The 16,065-nt window shown below is 37.3% G+C and overlaps 1 protein-coding gene across 1 annotated transcript; it reads left to right on the top strand.

Moving 5' to 3' along the window:
• Window positions 1-12: 12 nt before the first annotated feature.
• Window positions 13-16,065, top strand: LOC139114695 (uncharacterized). Its single transcript, XM_070676566.1, has 4 exons — window positions 13-430; window positions 11,016-11,300; window positions 11,694-11,709; window positions 13,673-16,065. Exons 1-4 carry the CDS (start codon window positions 322-324, stop codon window positions 14,268-14,270), a joined length of 1,008 nt encoding a protein of 335 aa, XP_070532667.1. The 5' UTR covers window positions 13-321; the 3' UTR covers window positions 14,271-16,065.

Genomic DNA, 16,065 nt, shown 5'->3' on the forward strand with positions numbered 1-16,065 from the left:
TACTTCTGGACGATTGACCCTTTGACCCATGACCGGTGATGGTATCAGTGTGTGTGATACGACGTCTTCGTTTCCACGTTGGAATTTGGAGCGTGGCTCATCGCATACTAGTATAAGTCATCCCAATCTGGAAAACTTTATGGTCAAATGAATAATGTCTGCTCACATTCAAACCAGGGAAATTCTGGAGACCAGTCGACTCGATGTGTATACTCTTACTCGCATCCAGCCGTACAGTAAATACAGTACTCTACTACATATTGCATACTGCGGCCTCTTCACGTGAAGCCTCATTATGCTGCAAGCTGACTCTATAATTGTATGAACATGGGATTTTTACTGTGGGCAACGGGAGTTTTAGTAGTGGCGTATCTCTTGTCCACGAACACTGGCGTGCTGTCGGCCCTGAGCATTGTTTGCGGTGCATGTTGTAAGTTTGTACCTCCATGGTTTATCCATTGAGATTGTGTCTGTCTGTCTGTCTGCATGCCTGTAATTAAAATATATATATATATATATATATATATATATATATATATATATATATATATATATATATATATATATATATACATATATATATCAGGGATAGAAATACTTTTTTATTTCTCGTGGCAAAAGTTTGCCACCGGATATAAAATCAGGTGGCAATTATGAAAAATCTGGTGGCAATTTAACACATCATGTGATTGGTATAATACAACATTTTTTCATTGCATCATACTCATTCTAATTTATAAATTCTTGAAAATATGGTGAGTACACGTCACAAAAAATCAACTCATACTGCAGGCCTCGAAAATATTTTTTCAAACTTACTAACCGTGGGACACGTGAATTTCATTTTTACTTGCCTGAGAGGAAAAATTACTTGCCTTAAATTTATAATAACTGTACTAGTAATTTGTAACAGAGAGCAAGAGTTTGGCCATATGAAGTGAATTCAAACAGGGAAAAACAGATTCAAACATGAACTACATTCTTGTTAGAATGAAGGACTATTACCAAATCTGAAATGTCGCAGAAGAAATGTGAGAATACTTTAGTTTTTTCTGTAGATTTGGCCATCTAGAAAACATCTTTGAATTTGGAATTTTTCCACAACCTAATCCAAATTAAATCTTTGCATAAGAGTAATAAGATTGTGTGATTTACAATGTGCATGGCTGGCTGCTGCTCTTTATTATCAAGCTGAGATCACAAACAACTGCTTTGCTAGTGTGCATATGTACATCACGTAATTTGAAACTGTCTGCATCTCACGCAATACGTAGCTGCAATAAGCTTATGTGGCCTCCTTGGTCGACTGAGCCCGTTTCGACTATGATGTAAACTTGTACTTTTTCAACTGTGGGTTGTTTTACGTTGAACAGTAAGCATTGCCGAGATCCATGGCTTCGAATAAGTTTACATCCATTTACCAAGCACATGGTGCAATTACACTATCGCGGGAAGCCGATCGACTGTCGTACGACTCATACACTTGCACAAAGAGAATGGCAACCACTGAGCATACCACTTTACAGCACACATACAAAACAGTGAGTTCACTCCGTGTCGTCGGAGAGAACATGTCGCAAAACTCTATTTTTACGACATTTTGTGTTTTACAACAGTGAGAACGATTATTTTGCGATGTCGCGAGCATGTCGGGCTGATTTTCAAGGGTTTTCAGAAAAAACTTCTGAGAGTTGAAGGACTTACAATGATTGTAGGTGTGTACAGACCTAATGAAATACGTTTTCAACTTCAAGCTTGAATTGTCCAGAGCTTAGTTAATTCAACCGCTGGTGCACTTGCCCGTCGGACGGCCGGGAAGCATATTGATATTGATTGTACTTGCCGCGCCCGAACGCAAAATTCACCAGCCACGGGCGTCGGGCGATAGGAATTTTTGAGCCCTGTACTGGCTAATGAATTGCAAGTATTTATTGTACTGGGCCTCAGCCCAAGTACATTTGTTTTCATTCCGTGGGAAAAAACTCTGTAAGGTATAACCATTCCTGGCTGAGACCAGGGAGGGCAAAATGTCTTGGCTTCATCTTTCTTGGCATAATAAATGGCGTAATGATGTTAACTGAATGGAAGTGCTGCTCTCAGCCAGTCTTGAATAAGTGAGATGTGAATATTAATGCTTCTCTATCTGAGTTTTTGCCACAAAATCTTCTGAATATAATCAAAATGTGCATCGAAATGCAACAATTAATGCACCCTCCGTTTCCTAGGCGATGGCACGACCCTTGCTACACCCACTGGACGAGCCAAAGTGGGAGGGTAATTTCAGTTTGGTCGAACAAGAGGGCTCGAGACCAGAATTTAACATTTAAACTTGAAACATGTTTAATCGCTGACAAGATGTGGACTAGTGTTAACCGAAGTAAAATTGTGAAAAGGAAAGGTTTTATATCCCGGACACAATGAAAAACATTACGACTGGAAACTGTACCCCCAGTTGAGAATAGTAATGCCCACAGCGATGGAGAACACTTATCCTTGAGCTGAGAAAACCAGACCATCATTTCGAAATAGAGCTGCAGATTCGAGAAGCTCGTTCAAAATAGCTAGGTACACCCCAGAGGGGTGGTTTCGAGTTTTGAGGGCAAATTTCGCCTCCTTCATATAGAAATCGTACGTTTGTTTTTCCAGGAGAACACACCATTTGACACAAAATTTGCATGTAAAGGGGTCGCCAGTAAGCACGTGGTCAAATCTGGCATAAGAAACAATATGAAATGTTGGGTAAAGCCAGTCCAAAATAAACTGATTTGAACTTTTGTGTTTTGTAATTTATACCACTGCAGTAACATTACCTTTTTTTGACAACATCACACAATGTAATACGTTTTGAAACTGAATACTCCGACGTATTCTGTGTCTCCTTTGCTAAAAATACGGTATGCCGATTACCATGTAAGGAGATGATGACGTCAAGACAGATTTGTAGTGTGTTTGGTCCTGGATGGTGCACGAAGTTTTGTCAAGGTAGCTTGTGTATTTATTTCCTAAATGGGAGAGATTAGGGTCGATCTAAACGAAGGCCGAAGAATGTTATGATCCTCTAAGCGAGCTGAACTCTAACGCGAATGGTTGGATAATTTGGAGGATGTCTAGAATGATTAGTCTCATTAAGATTATTTGGCGGTCAGTATTGAATTTCAACTGCGTCACAAGTTGCGAAATGAGTATTCCGTCGAACGGTCAACGAACGATATTTTAGAAATCTGGAGACATGGCACATCGCATTTTTATATTAATATTTTATATTTTACAAAAGATGTAAGAAGCAATGATTTTGTCGAAAATTCTGAAAAAATATAGGAAGATTTGATCGCGAACACATTTTCACTTGGGGTCAACTAGCCCTGCGTACGATGCTGTGTGTTCCGCTACAGCCCTGCAAAGACCCGTACGTAGCTAGGGTCGGTGACTTCAAATCCATTTTGGGACTTCACGTAAAAAGCCAAATTACTGCCGAAATTCAGCGTTCTTGGGCCCAAGTCGTATCCCAGCCTACCTCAGCTACTCGATCGCTTCCAAAAATGACAGTCTTTTATTCACTTCTCGTAAATAACCGTCGATGTCGGCAACTCTCTCGCTAGCCCTGCGTACGATGCTGTGTGTTAGCTGTACCACATAGCATCGTACGCAGGGCTAGGGGTCAACAGGTATCTGCTATAGTGCGGGCTGCGGGTTGCGGTCTGCGGGTTGCGAGCTGCGGGCTTTTAGAATTATGGCTAGATTTCTAATATATGTAATATGGCATTTAGTATATACGAAATAAAACCTTTAGAAGGTGTCTATTATCAATAATCATGATCAGGTCTATCGTACAGTATCCCTTTTCCTGCCAAGTCATATTTCAACATCAGGTCAAGATGGTTAAAATTAATGAAACACAACATATTCCATATGATGTATTTTAACATAATACTGTACATTTGAAGGCTGTTGAAAACATAAATGCTGTAAACTTGATTTTTGGACTAAATATGCTATAACAGACCAACCAAGTGGGTGAAAATACGTCAAGTTTCTGAAAAAAATCAAAATCTGCTAATTAAAAGCGGCGATTCCGAGGACCACTTTATTTATTCCGACCTGCCTGGCCATTACAAATAATTTCGGATCTGAATCACTTTTCTTTCTTGCCATGGATGTCAGTGAGAATAATACCAGACTGACAAAAAAAAATTCGCGCCTCGGAAATGTCGCCACTTATCGCGGAATGAAAATTGTTACATTTCTAGTATCAGGCCATAGGAAGTAAATTCTTTGTAATGCATCCATTCACAATTCGGTTCCAGGGCAACACATACAGAAAATTAAACAATGCCTACTTAAATGCAATGTGTAAGTTATAGAAAGATTTGACTTCAAAAAGCGTAGAAGTGATGTGTATTAAATGCCTTGTATTTTTCATGAAATCTTTAAAAAGAAAAAGACGTACAACAAAGGACTTAGTTTACTTTGCCGTTTCGGTTCAACCGAGGTCGCGACCGCAGAGAACGACATTCCGCTAACATTTTACGCGAGAATTTCAGCGGGAAAAACACACCGGTGCGTTGACTTATTTCAGGAATCGATCTAATAGGAATATTTTTGAATGAGTTTGTGTTCTGTAGCTCTCAATAATTGTGTATCTCTTAATATCATGAACGTGGTATGACTTGCACCTGCAGTATGATAGTCGCTCCATGCATTTGATCTAGCGTGACTATGAAAAGTTTCCTAGGACTATTATCGTGTTCACCACAATAGAATAATTTTAAACGGCATTGAAAACGATTTTGAATATTGTGCTTTTATCGGCGGTTGAACTAATCTGAAGTGTGAGAAGGGCATGGCATTCTATGAAAAAGTAACAATTATTAGGCGTGTCCAGTTTCAACGAACTGAAGTTCATCTCCCAGTTCATCTGTGCTGTCAACGATCCGAAACTTACTTTTAAACTATCCATCCTAATCATAACATAAAAAGTTAATATAGCGAGTTGTTGTGAAATCTGTCTTGTGCTCATATTGTTACTCATCCGTGTTCAGTCATATCATTTCGAAAGCTTCGATCGGCAGTGCGCTGTGCAACGGCGAATGTTGGATGGGAAATGGACTGTTCTGACGTTGGTGGCGCTTTACCAGATTTAAGCTGAAATAACGGCATTATTCAAGAAGTTCACGGCTTTTATTCCATAAACAAATACATCTAGATACTATTTTGGCATTTATTCTAACTACTAGCGAAAATGATACCGAAAATCACGCATTTTTTTATGTCCGCAACCCGCAGCCCGCAACCCGCAAAATAGCGCATCCGGGGTCAACATGGGGTCGCAGCCATGTTGCCTCAAAACTTATTTCTGTCTGCACTCAAAACTCAAAAATGTCGGATATGAACCTGAAAAATCGATGCAATTTTGTCAAACTTCGGCGAAATTTCAGCATATAGACAAAATTTCATCTAGGTAAGGTAAATTTACTGAAATTTGATCGACAAATAATCCTGAGCTTGAACGTGACAGCTCGCCTTCTCCGGGAAGTCAAGCATCCAGCTGCTCACACACAGTTGCCCATATGGCCAGGTTTATGAGATTGTTTTCAAGACGGCGGCAGACCGTACGGGGCTCTGGATATGAACCTACCGCCGGTGTAGCTGTAATAACTGTTGCGTTGTTTTTAGTGCCCACGGACGAAGTCCTGGGGGAGTTATAGATTTGGTCATGTCAGTCCGTCCGTCCGTCCGTTCACGCGATATCTCAGACATGCCCTGGTCAATTTCTTTCAAACTTTGCACAAGAATAGTACCCAACCCCATACAGATGCACGTCGATTTGTTTCACAATGCGATCGAATTTGGCCGTGTTAGAGGACTTTTTAGTTTACACCTCCATAGACTCCCATGTATAAGGCAGTTCTCCATAGACTTTCATTTATAAAGCCAAGAAAATAAAATTTAGTTTCTCATCGTATTCATATTGCCTAAAGGATGCAGTGACACAGTTTTTTGTTCCCCACGGATAAAGTCCAGGGGGCTTATAGATTGGGTCATATCCGTCCGTGAGTCCATCAGTGAGTCCATCGGTTCACGCAGATATCTCAGACATTTTGACAAAAATCTGGTGACCTTTGACCTCAAATATACATTATTGTCCATAACTCAGTAACCACAAGTGCTAAACCTTTCATATTTGGTATGATGGGACACCTTATGACGTCACATATTGTACCTCATTAATTATGCGCATATCTAATTTTGAGCGAGCCAATAGAGCTAGAGGTCTGATTTTTGGTATATAGGGATAAGTTAACAATATAATTTGTTTGACAAAACGTCACGTGACCTCAATGACCTTTGACATCAATTACACATTTGTCCACAACTCAGTAACCACAAGTGCTACACCCTTCATATTTGGTATGATAGGACACCTTATGACACCATATATTGTACCTTATTAATTATGCACATATCTAATTTTGAGCGAGCCAATAGAGCTAGAGGTCTGATTTTTGGTATATAGGAATAACTTAGCAATACAATTAATTGACAAAATGTCACGTGACCTCAATGACCTTTGACATCAATATATATATTTGTCCGCAACTCAGTAACCACAAGTGCTACACCCTTCATATTTGGTATGATGGGACACCTTATGACACCACATATTTTACCTCATTAATTATTCGCATATCTAATTCTGAGCAAGCCAATAGAGCTGGATGTCCGATTTTTGGTATATAGGGATAACTATAGGGTAGAAATCTAAATATGCCCATCTAAATATTAGACATCTACCATCGAGAACAAAAGAAATTTGCTGTAATTTGAATATTTAAGGAGTTTAAGCAATTTCACTATAAATAAAGAACCCCTGCCTCAAACTCCACAAAAGTTGCTAGACATATTTTGCCGTTGTCATGCCATTGCTTCGTTTAATAACCAGTTAATCAAATGCCTAATTGACAGGAGGAAATTCAAGACCATATTTGAATAGTAGTACAGTCCTCAAAATTACTCTATCTCGGCCCAAGTACTCATTGCCTTCAGCAATACTGCCTTGTTGTTATAAATTCATGCAGGCTGCAGTTTGGCTTTGTTTTCAAAATGTCACAACATGCTTTTATCTTGTGCCGTATGACTGCATATGCGGCTATCACAGAGTGCAACAACATGTCAAGTGTACAAAAGCTGCTGTCATCGATATGGAGATTAGCCAATCACAAGTTTGGATTCACGCTGTGTTTTCATTCATGCCGAAATGTCGCAATAGCGCTGATCGCAAATGACGTCACTGTTCTCTCTCATTAATATGCATAAATAAACATTTGTCCGCATTTTCCGCATAAACGACGAAAATAAAAACCTGCTAGTGTTAGAAAGGCTATTAGCGTCACACTTATTCGTAATGAGTTTTTCCGCAGTCAGACAACGCATGTTCCTTCAATGTTCCTTCATTCAAGCCGTAGGATCGATGACATGATGACCCAAATTTAGTGGCAGAAAAATCCACCAGAAAAAAATTTTGGTGGCAGATTGACAGTTTTGGTGGCAAATGCCACCATTGCCACCGATTATTTCGATCACTCTCTCTCTCTCTCTCTCTCTCTCTCTCTCTCTCTCTCTCTCTCTCTCTCTCTCTCCTAATCTATCATATATCTCTATATTATATATATATATATATATATATATATATATATATATATATATATATATATATATATATATATATATATATTATATATATATATATATATATATATATATATATATATATATATATATATATATATATATATATATATATATAAAACACAAAATTACTTCAAGTACAAAGTAATATCTGTTACTTAAGTTTCATGCATCCTGCAATCATCAGACAGAACTAAATATATATATAGTGTATATATATATATATATATATATATATATATATATATATATATATATATATATATATATATATATATATATATATATATATATATATATATATATATATATAATTTTATCACATGAACTGGCCCGTATCTCCACCTGTGTCACGTACACCACCCAGCACAGATAAGAAATCCATACCCCTGTTGTACGTCATCGACCGGAACTTTTTCCTGCATTGGTACCATTCGTACGCGCACGTCGCGACACAGACCGATGAGATGGCCACCGGCGGATACCGGTGACAGCAGTGCCCACTACAAGCATATAAGCTTACACTCTGTGTGTCTTTGATCAGAATCTTTCTGGCTCGCCAAAGTCATAAACTTGTGATATTTTAAAAGCCACGGCATCTCTAAGAATGATAACTACTGTTTCAATCGTGTCATTGCATTAACTTCAAAAATATAATTGTAAATATTTGAAATAACTCAAAATACTATGGTTATCCGTCGTTGGTGCAGTGAAAGCTATGTCCGCCGATGGCAGACTTGCCTTGGCATCGATCCAGCTCGAGATAATGATTGACATACACACGTAAACGAATCCGTATGTCCAATTGGTGGAGATACCATTCGGTGTAACAAAATTTAGGCTTAATTGGATTTTAATACGAATGCTGTGTTTTCTCTAGCTTCTGAAATTTTTTAGTAAATTTACGAATTGGGTATTGAAACTTTTCGTAAATTTTGAAATTCATAAGTAAACTTAACCGTTCCAATACGGATTATCATTCAATCAGATTCAAATTAAGTACAACATGTGCTTAGACAGAACTATTTTGAGGTTTGGGGGCCTTCAGCTCTCAATCAACTAGCTGCTCTTCCTTGCATTTGTATATTTACGAATCAACAATGAAAAAAATTGGTAAATCATCTAAAAAATTAGTAATTTTACGAATTCAAGAGTGGCAGAGGAAACACAGGAATGAAAGTATACCTGTCAACATTTGCACATCCCCTGGGTGACGGGCCGCTTTACTCATTAAATAAAAGTAATCCGCGTAAATAAAACACAAAATCGCGATAAAAATCATGCACTTTATTACATTGATTTTGATCCATCCACGTCAAAGAAAAAGAAGACTGTTCATGTGATAAATATATAATCCCATGGAATTTTTCTCTGTTTTACGTCATCGTATACTCATGTTTTTGTGGAGCTGCACAACTTCTCGCCTTCGGCTCGAAGTTGTACAGGTCCGCAAAAAAACACTCGTATACAATGACGTCAAACAGAGCAAAATACCATAGGATTATATCTATATCTATATATATATATATATATATAATATATATATATATATATCTATATCTATATCTATAATATATATATATATATATATGATAAACCCATAGGTGAAGCTCTTATGAATGGAATGTATAATGGTATCTATGTAGGAATGTTGAAGCTTTTGTATCTCTGTTTTGCTGACGATTTATCCGTCACAAGTAGTTCTGTAATTGGATTACAAAGACAACTCGACAAATTGAGCCTTTATTGTAACAAGTGGAAGTTAAGAGTTAACGTATCTAAGACCAAAATTGTGGTATTTAGGAATGGAGGGAGGTTCAGAAACTATGAAAATTGGAAACTTAATGGGGTGCACGTTGAAACTGTGTCGTATTTTAACTACCTTGGCCTGACCTTGTCATGTTATGGAATTTGGTCAAAGGCACAAGAAAACTTAGCTAAACAAGGTAGAAAGGCTATGTACAGCATTAAAAGTTATCTCAGTAAATTTAAAAATGTAAATATTAATTTAGCTTTACGTATATTTGACTGTAAAATCCTTCCGATACTTATGTATGGATGCGAGGTTTGGGGATTTCATGATGGGAACGATGTTGAAAGGGTTCACACAGAATTTTGTAAACACATTCTAAAGGTCAGTTCAGGTGCAAGCTATCTTGCTGTCCTGGGTGAACTTGGTCGACAATCTTTGAAAACACTCCGCCTTCCACGTATTATGAAGTATTGGTTGAAATTACTTCACAGTGATAATGATAGTTACATTAGACAATGTTACAACTATCAATATGAAATGGCTGAGAAGAGCTACCACAGTTGGGCCAAAAAGGTCAAAGAGCTTTTGTTCAGTTTTGGTTTTGGCATAACATGGGATATGCAGTCTGTAGGCAATGAATTACTTTTCATTTCTACTTTTCAACAGAGGTGTTTTGATATTGGTAGTCAACTATGGTCATGTGATCTAGCCAATTCCTCAAAGCTGGACTCATATCGTATTTTTAAAAGTATTTTGACTTTCGAAAAGTATTTGAGTTGTGTAAATGTTGAAATATTTAGAACAGCTATTTGTAGATTTAGAATTTCTAACCATAACCTGTTTATTGGAGGTGGCCGTTTTAAAGATCAAGCCAGAGAAAAATAGAATATGCCAGTTATGTAATTTGCAATGTGTTGAAACAGAATTTCACTTCTGCTTTCTTTGTCCCGTGTATAACGATTTAAGGAAAAATTCCTCTCGCCATTCTTTTATGAACAAACATCAGTGATTAAAATATACCAGCCTATTAAATTCCCAGAACCCCCATACTTTAATAAACTTGTCAAAGTTTATTTACCATAGTTTCAAGACACGGGATGGTCTATTGCAGGCAAATTGATATTACACATGGATTTTCTCAATTCTTTGTATAATGTAACCATTTTCAAGTAGTAAGCCCAACTGTATCTGTCTGTATATTTATTGTCACTTATTGTATGAAAGGCCGGAGGCCTGCAATACTGAATAAAGGATGATTGATTGATAGGATAAAACCACACAAAAGAATTACACTTGTTTGTACATCCTGTTGTTCTGTATACACTTATCTCATATGACTTAGATAACACTGTTCTGTTGAATATTGTAGATACCAGTAATTGATGTTCACACGTAAATATAGTGTTTATGTGTTGTCATTATACTAGACTCAAACTTAAGGCAATATTTTTATACAGATCACATTATAATATAGTTATGGTTGAACTTGTATCTGTGTCTGTACACCTGGACCAGTGGAAAACGATAAAATTTCATTTTTGAGGCAATTTTGCTAATCATTATTTTTAACTTGCAGTGGTATGGATAATTGCCAGGTTTATTGGAAACATTGACCTTGATGGCCCAAAGACTCCTCTCAAACTCAAGATCAGAGGGAATAATCGCCACAGAAGTGAAAATGATATTCCAGAAGAGGTCAAGCAAAAGCTTGAACATGACATGTCATGTTTTGTCTCCTATGATGCAGAACATGTATTATCCATCGATAATTTCAAAGCAATACAAATGAATACGGAGTGCATTTTTGCCAGAGATGCCAAGCTCTGGGGATCATGTGACTATGATGATCGGCTGACCCTAGGTAAGAGATTTCAAAACCATCACCTGCAACTGTGTGTGTTTTTAGCTCATATGCGGTATAAATACCAAAAAGAGCTTATATTGTGAGTCGGTGGTGTCTGTATATATGTATGTATGTATGTATGTTTTCATGTTAACTTTTATACTAATACACTTTCTGGAGGGTGTGCATCCAGGTACTATTAACAATAGACGGACATTGCATGTCACAGTATTATTTTACATTCATCATAAAAACTCAACGAAAGGTCTGGAATTCAAACAAAAGAAGCTTGCAATACTGTAGGTGTTCCTGGTCATCCACATTGTTTTAAAATTAAATTTGTGCAATTGTCATACTTCATTGAACTTATTTGAAAACATTCCTCATCGCTACTTTATTTCTTTCTTACAGAGGAAAATGTGAAGAGGTAAGTTTATTTTGATTGTTTATTTGTTTGTTTATGCAGACAAACCGTTTCCACCATTGCTGGTTATGACAACTTAATTCTTCTGTTTGTAATATCACTTTTCTCTTTCAGGCAGATGACAAAGAATGAAACATTCTGAAAAAGCACTCTTCTGTTTCTATTGTTGTTCAGGATCTAGAGACTTTGCACTAAAACCAGGTTAACCCACACATCATCCCAAAACCATTTCGTGCCAAAACTGATTCATAGAAAGGTACCGGCTTACCCTAAGCATGGTCCCTCTTAGGGACCGTGCCCTAAGTCATCATCAGTTGCATAATGTTGAAATGTAGCCCTATTAGCACTAATAGTAATAGCATAGCAAAAGTATGTGACTATGGCAACACCATCTCCCAATACGTTGTTAGGGCTTGGCAACATTGTATGCCTGAAATGTGTTAACTTTCAAGACCTTGGTTATGGGAATATATCGCCTCATATTGGTGATGAGATCTTTCTGAGCATTAGCGGAGATTTTCATCTTTACTGGTATAAAATGACAGTTTTGGGCAAGAAGGAGTGGTCTTGGGGGTGAAATGCTTTCAGAGTGAAGTGACTGTTAGTACGAAGAGATTTTGTTACTAGGTTGATGTGATCTGAATTGGTATGGGAAGAAATGGTGTAGTGTGACTTCGTTTTGGTGTGGAGTGTCTTGTAGACTTTTAGAAGGGCAAAATAGTACAAAAAGGGGAGAGAATTACAAACAGAAGAGTGAATTCTTCATTATATCATATTACAAACAGAAGTGTGACTGGTAATCTGTGAGATTTCTTCTCCTGCAAATTTCTAGTCATACTGTCATTGTTCATCAATGAAGACATTAAATACACCAGGATGAGACAAAGAAAAAAGTTGCATGTACACTATCAAGGTGTTGTCACAAAGTGAGATACTGTAGAATGTTTAAAGGAACATAAGCTGTAACTTGTGGCAAAGTTTTTCAGTATTCTACTTCTGTATATCAACTAACTGTGGTTGACCCTCATCTGTTTTGTCGTGCTGAAATTTCAAGTATTCTTTTTGTCAATACGGCGTGTATGTGTGTAGTGATCATTGTTTATTGTTTACAAATGAATTCTAGTCCGGACTTGAATACAATTTTCAACAATAACAATGTAGATTATACTCATATAGGTTGTGTGGATATGCAAAATACTTGGCATTAAATTACAGTTTAAAGATTCAATGCAGAAAGTGTAGGGAAACCACAAAACAAAAGTTCTGAAAAGTAGTCAAAAGATAGCTTATGGAGCTTTAAAGAAACTCTTGGTGGAATCCCATGACCATGTTGGATATTGCAATATTTTTATGAATATTCAGGTTTCCTTTCAAGTACATTAAAAGATTCAGTCGTGTATGGGTCTCCACAAACTCCAATCCAAACAAGGACTGATGGCGTAGTGTTGAATATCCATTATCAAAAAATGGCGTGATAACCATTTTAATTAGGCTAAAACTTCATTTTGCATGTTTGACAAGGCTGCCACGTCAGTTGTTGGCAAAGCTTCATTTCTTTGAGTTCACCATGGCAACCTGCACTGCACCTTTAGTCTTTGGTTCGATGGAGTTGCCGGAGACCCATACACCGATAATATTTCAGGCTACATTTCAAGAGGTTGTAGACACTATCCACAGCCCCTTGAAAGGAAGCCTTTAGCTGACAATATATTTTTATGCATTTTTTTCAATACCATGTTGATATTGAAACCCCTTCTTGACAGCTCCCCCTAAAAATACAAAGCCCTGATAACATTGTTTGAGAAAAGAGTCTTTCATACAGGTATGTTTCTAACTTTCCCAGTTGCCCTTTGTACATTTAGTATTTATGGTACCTAATGTTGATACCGTGACCCATTAGAGAAGTCTTCAGCTCCAGTATCATTTCATTGATTGCAGTTTCATGTTTTCTTCTTGTTTCCTACAGATCAGTTCCGATGTTTATGAAGTTCACTGCCGTATGCGCAATTAAATCCTTGGATGGCTTTGTGTTTGAACTATCTGGCAAGGAATTCACCAGCAATCCAGAGACATTAGGTGAAGGGGTCCGGCGTGTGTTGACTGTCATATCTGACTCTGACCCAGCCAGTTATCATTGTATGAGAAAATCCTTCATCGGAAAGCGAGGATGGTGTTTTGAGTTCAACAAGGTGACTTTATTCATCACTACATTTTCACCATGTTATCCAAGCTCACACTCCAGATACGCTTTTGGAGCAACCAGCAGCTTCATTCTGTTCCAGCCTGAAGTTTCTTTCGCTCTGCATAATATACCAGATGACACACCACATACCAATTGGGTAAATCCCAAAACAGTGCGGGACAGAATACGTGTAGCGTACAAGGAAAGCGGGCGAGAATACTTGATTCGGAATACAGTCATTTACCCTCCTGCACATGACATTGTTAAACCATTTGGCATGAGTGATGATTCCATCATAAAATGGTGGGAAACCACTGGCAATACTCGGAATGAAAGTACAAATATGAATGACAAAGGACAAAGTTGTCCTTTCATTCACTAAAGATGGTTGCGAGTTTTTTACGGGAAAAAAAATGTAAAGCAAAAATTTCTGTATGAGTGTTCACTCACCACATTTACATATTTAAATGTTTGTTACAATGTGAGAACATACAGTCTGGCCACAGATATCATATGAGACAAATTTTGGCAAACTCTCATTGCAGCCATTATCCGAGAAATTGTTTTTCCATTTATTTTTCATTTTCTATGTTTTTATATAATTTACTCATTGACAGAATACAAAAATGTAAATAAAATGTTTTAAGCAAATGGGCATTTTAAAATAGCTTTTCATCTCCCAAAACTAGATGCAAAGCTTCTGTAAATATTTTTGTGACAAATTTATACATGCAACAAAAATTGGAGATTTTCTAAAGGGCATAAGGTCTTAATCTTGATATTCAGTAGATTGCAAAAAGCAGATTGTAACAAAATGTGGACAGAGTACTTAGCCCTATGGTAACAGAACTATAACAGATTAAATCGCATGTTTGAAAATTTGATGTTGGAAAAAGGAGTGATCCTTTTTTGTTACATTTACAAACCTAAAAATTTTGCTATTCACATACTATTTGTTGTAAATCCCATAGCAACAGATTTTGCAAGGTCTCAGTGCAACTGTCTTGCACGCTGTAGTACAATGCCATGCACAGTTTTGCTTTGTGAAAATATTTAAAGTCTCTGACCTTTCTGTTCAAGTGCGGTGGCTGAGTATATGGTCAAAGTCTGTTTTGTGATGAGTGCTTCCATTATCCAGCAGTACAAATGAAAACAGAGTGGCTTTATTTGAGCATACTTTATTAGAGGTAGATAAATGGGGACATGTAGATTCATGAGCTGTCCCAATCCCTTGGATAGAGATTTTCTTTTTACTGAAAAAGTGTGTTTGTAATATTGTGACACAGTCAGGCCATCATCTGCCCTGAAAAAGTTACTGACAGCGCAGAAATCGCGCACAAAACACAGCAAGCAAAAGACATCCACATAATACTGACATATGACGGTGACCCAAGCACACAGTGTAGCGAACTGTGTATATGAATGATGGACTTTGGGAAAATTCCAGCTTTAGCATTGTGTAGGCACAGGTATCGCAATGCAACACAATCGTTGATCGGCGCACAGGTATCGGTGTATATTTTCATGGATTTAAACCTCCGAATTCAGACCGAATCGTTTCCAAGGGAAGAAATACTTCAGATTCTGAGTCAGAGAAACTTGTGGGTGACAAATCGACAGAAGATAGAGAGCAGCCGAGCACATCACAAACTGACAAACATCATAATGTCGATGTTACTACAGGTACTGCATGCAACACAGAAGACATAACTGAAGTGGATGACAGTCGTAATGATATCGAGGAAGCGCTTCCTAGGAAAGCAAAATCAACATCAAAAGTTACATCATTACTTTTTATTCAAATGCAAGTGTCATATTTCTGAGAGATCAATTTTGTGCCAGAAAAGCAGAACAGATTTTTCTATCACTGTGAGTGTTGAAGAAAAAGTAGAAAACCTGAAAAAGATTATGGAACAGAATTTTCTGAACCTTGCTATATTTATAAGGAATTCTGGTGTTTGCTGATACCCCCCCCCCCCCCCCTCCCCGAGTAGCTACCTAAAGTAAGCTTTTTACAGTCAGAGTTATTTATGTACTTCAATTCAATTTACTTGGATTTTAATATCCATTTGATGGTGTTCAGTTTTGAACGTTCTTCTTTCTTCAGAAATGTACCATACCACACTCTCTGTCAGTGTGTGTTGAGTAATAAAAGATTGATTGATTGATCAACTTGA

The sequence above is a fragment of the Ptychodera flava genome, chromosome 16 (assembly GCF_041260155.1).
Source record: "Ptychodera flava strain L36383 chromosome 16, AS_Pfla_20210202, whole genome shotgun sequence".
NCBI lineage: Eukaryota > Metazoa > Hemichordata > Enteropneusta > Ptychoderidae > Ptychodera > Ptychodera flava.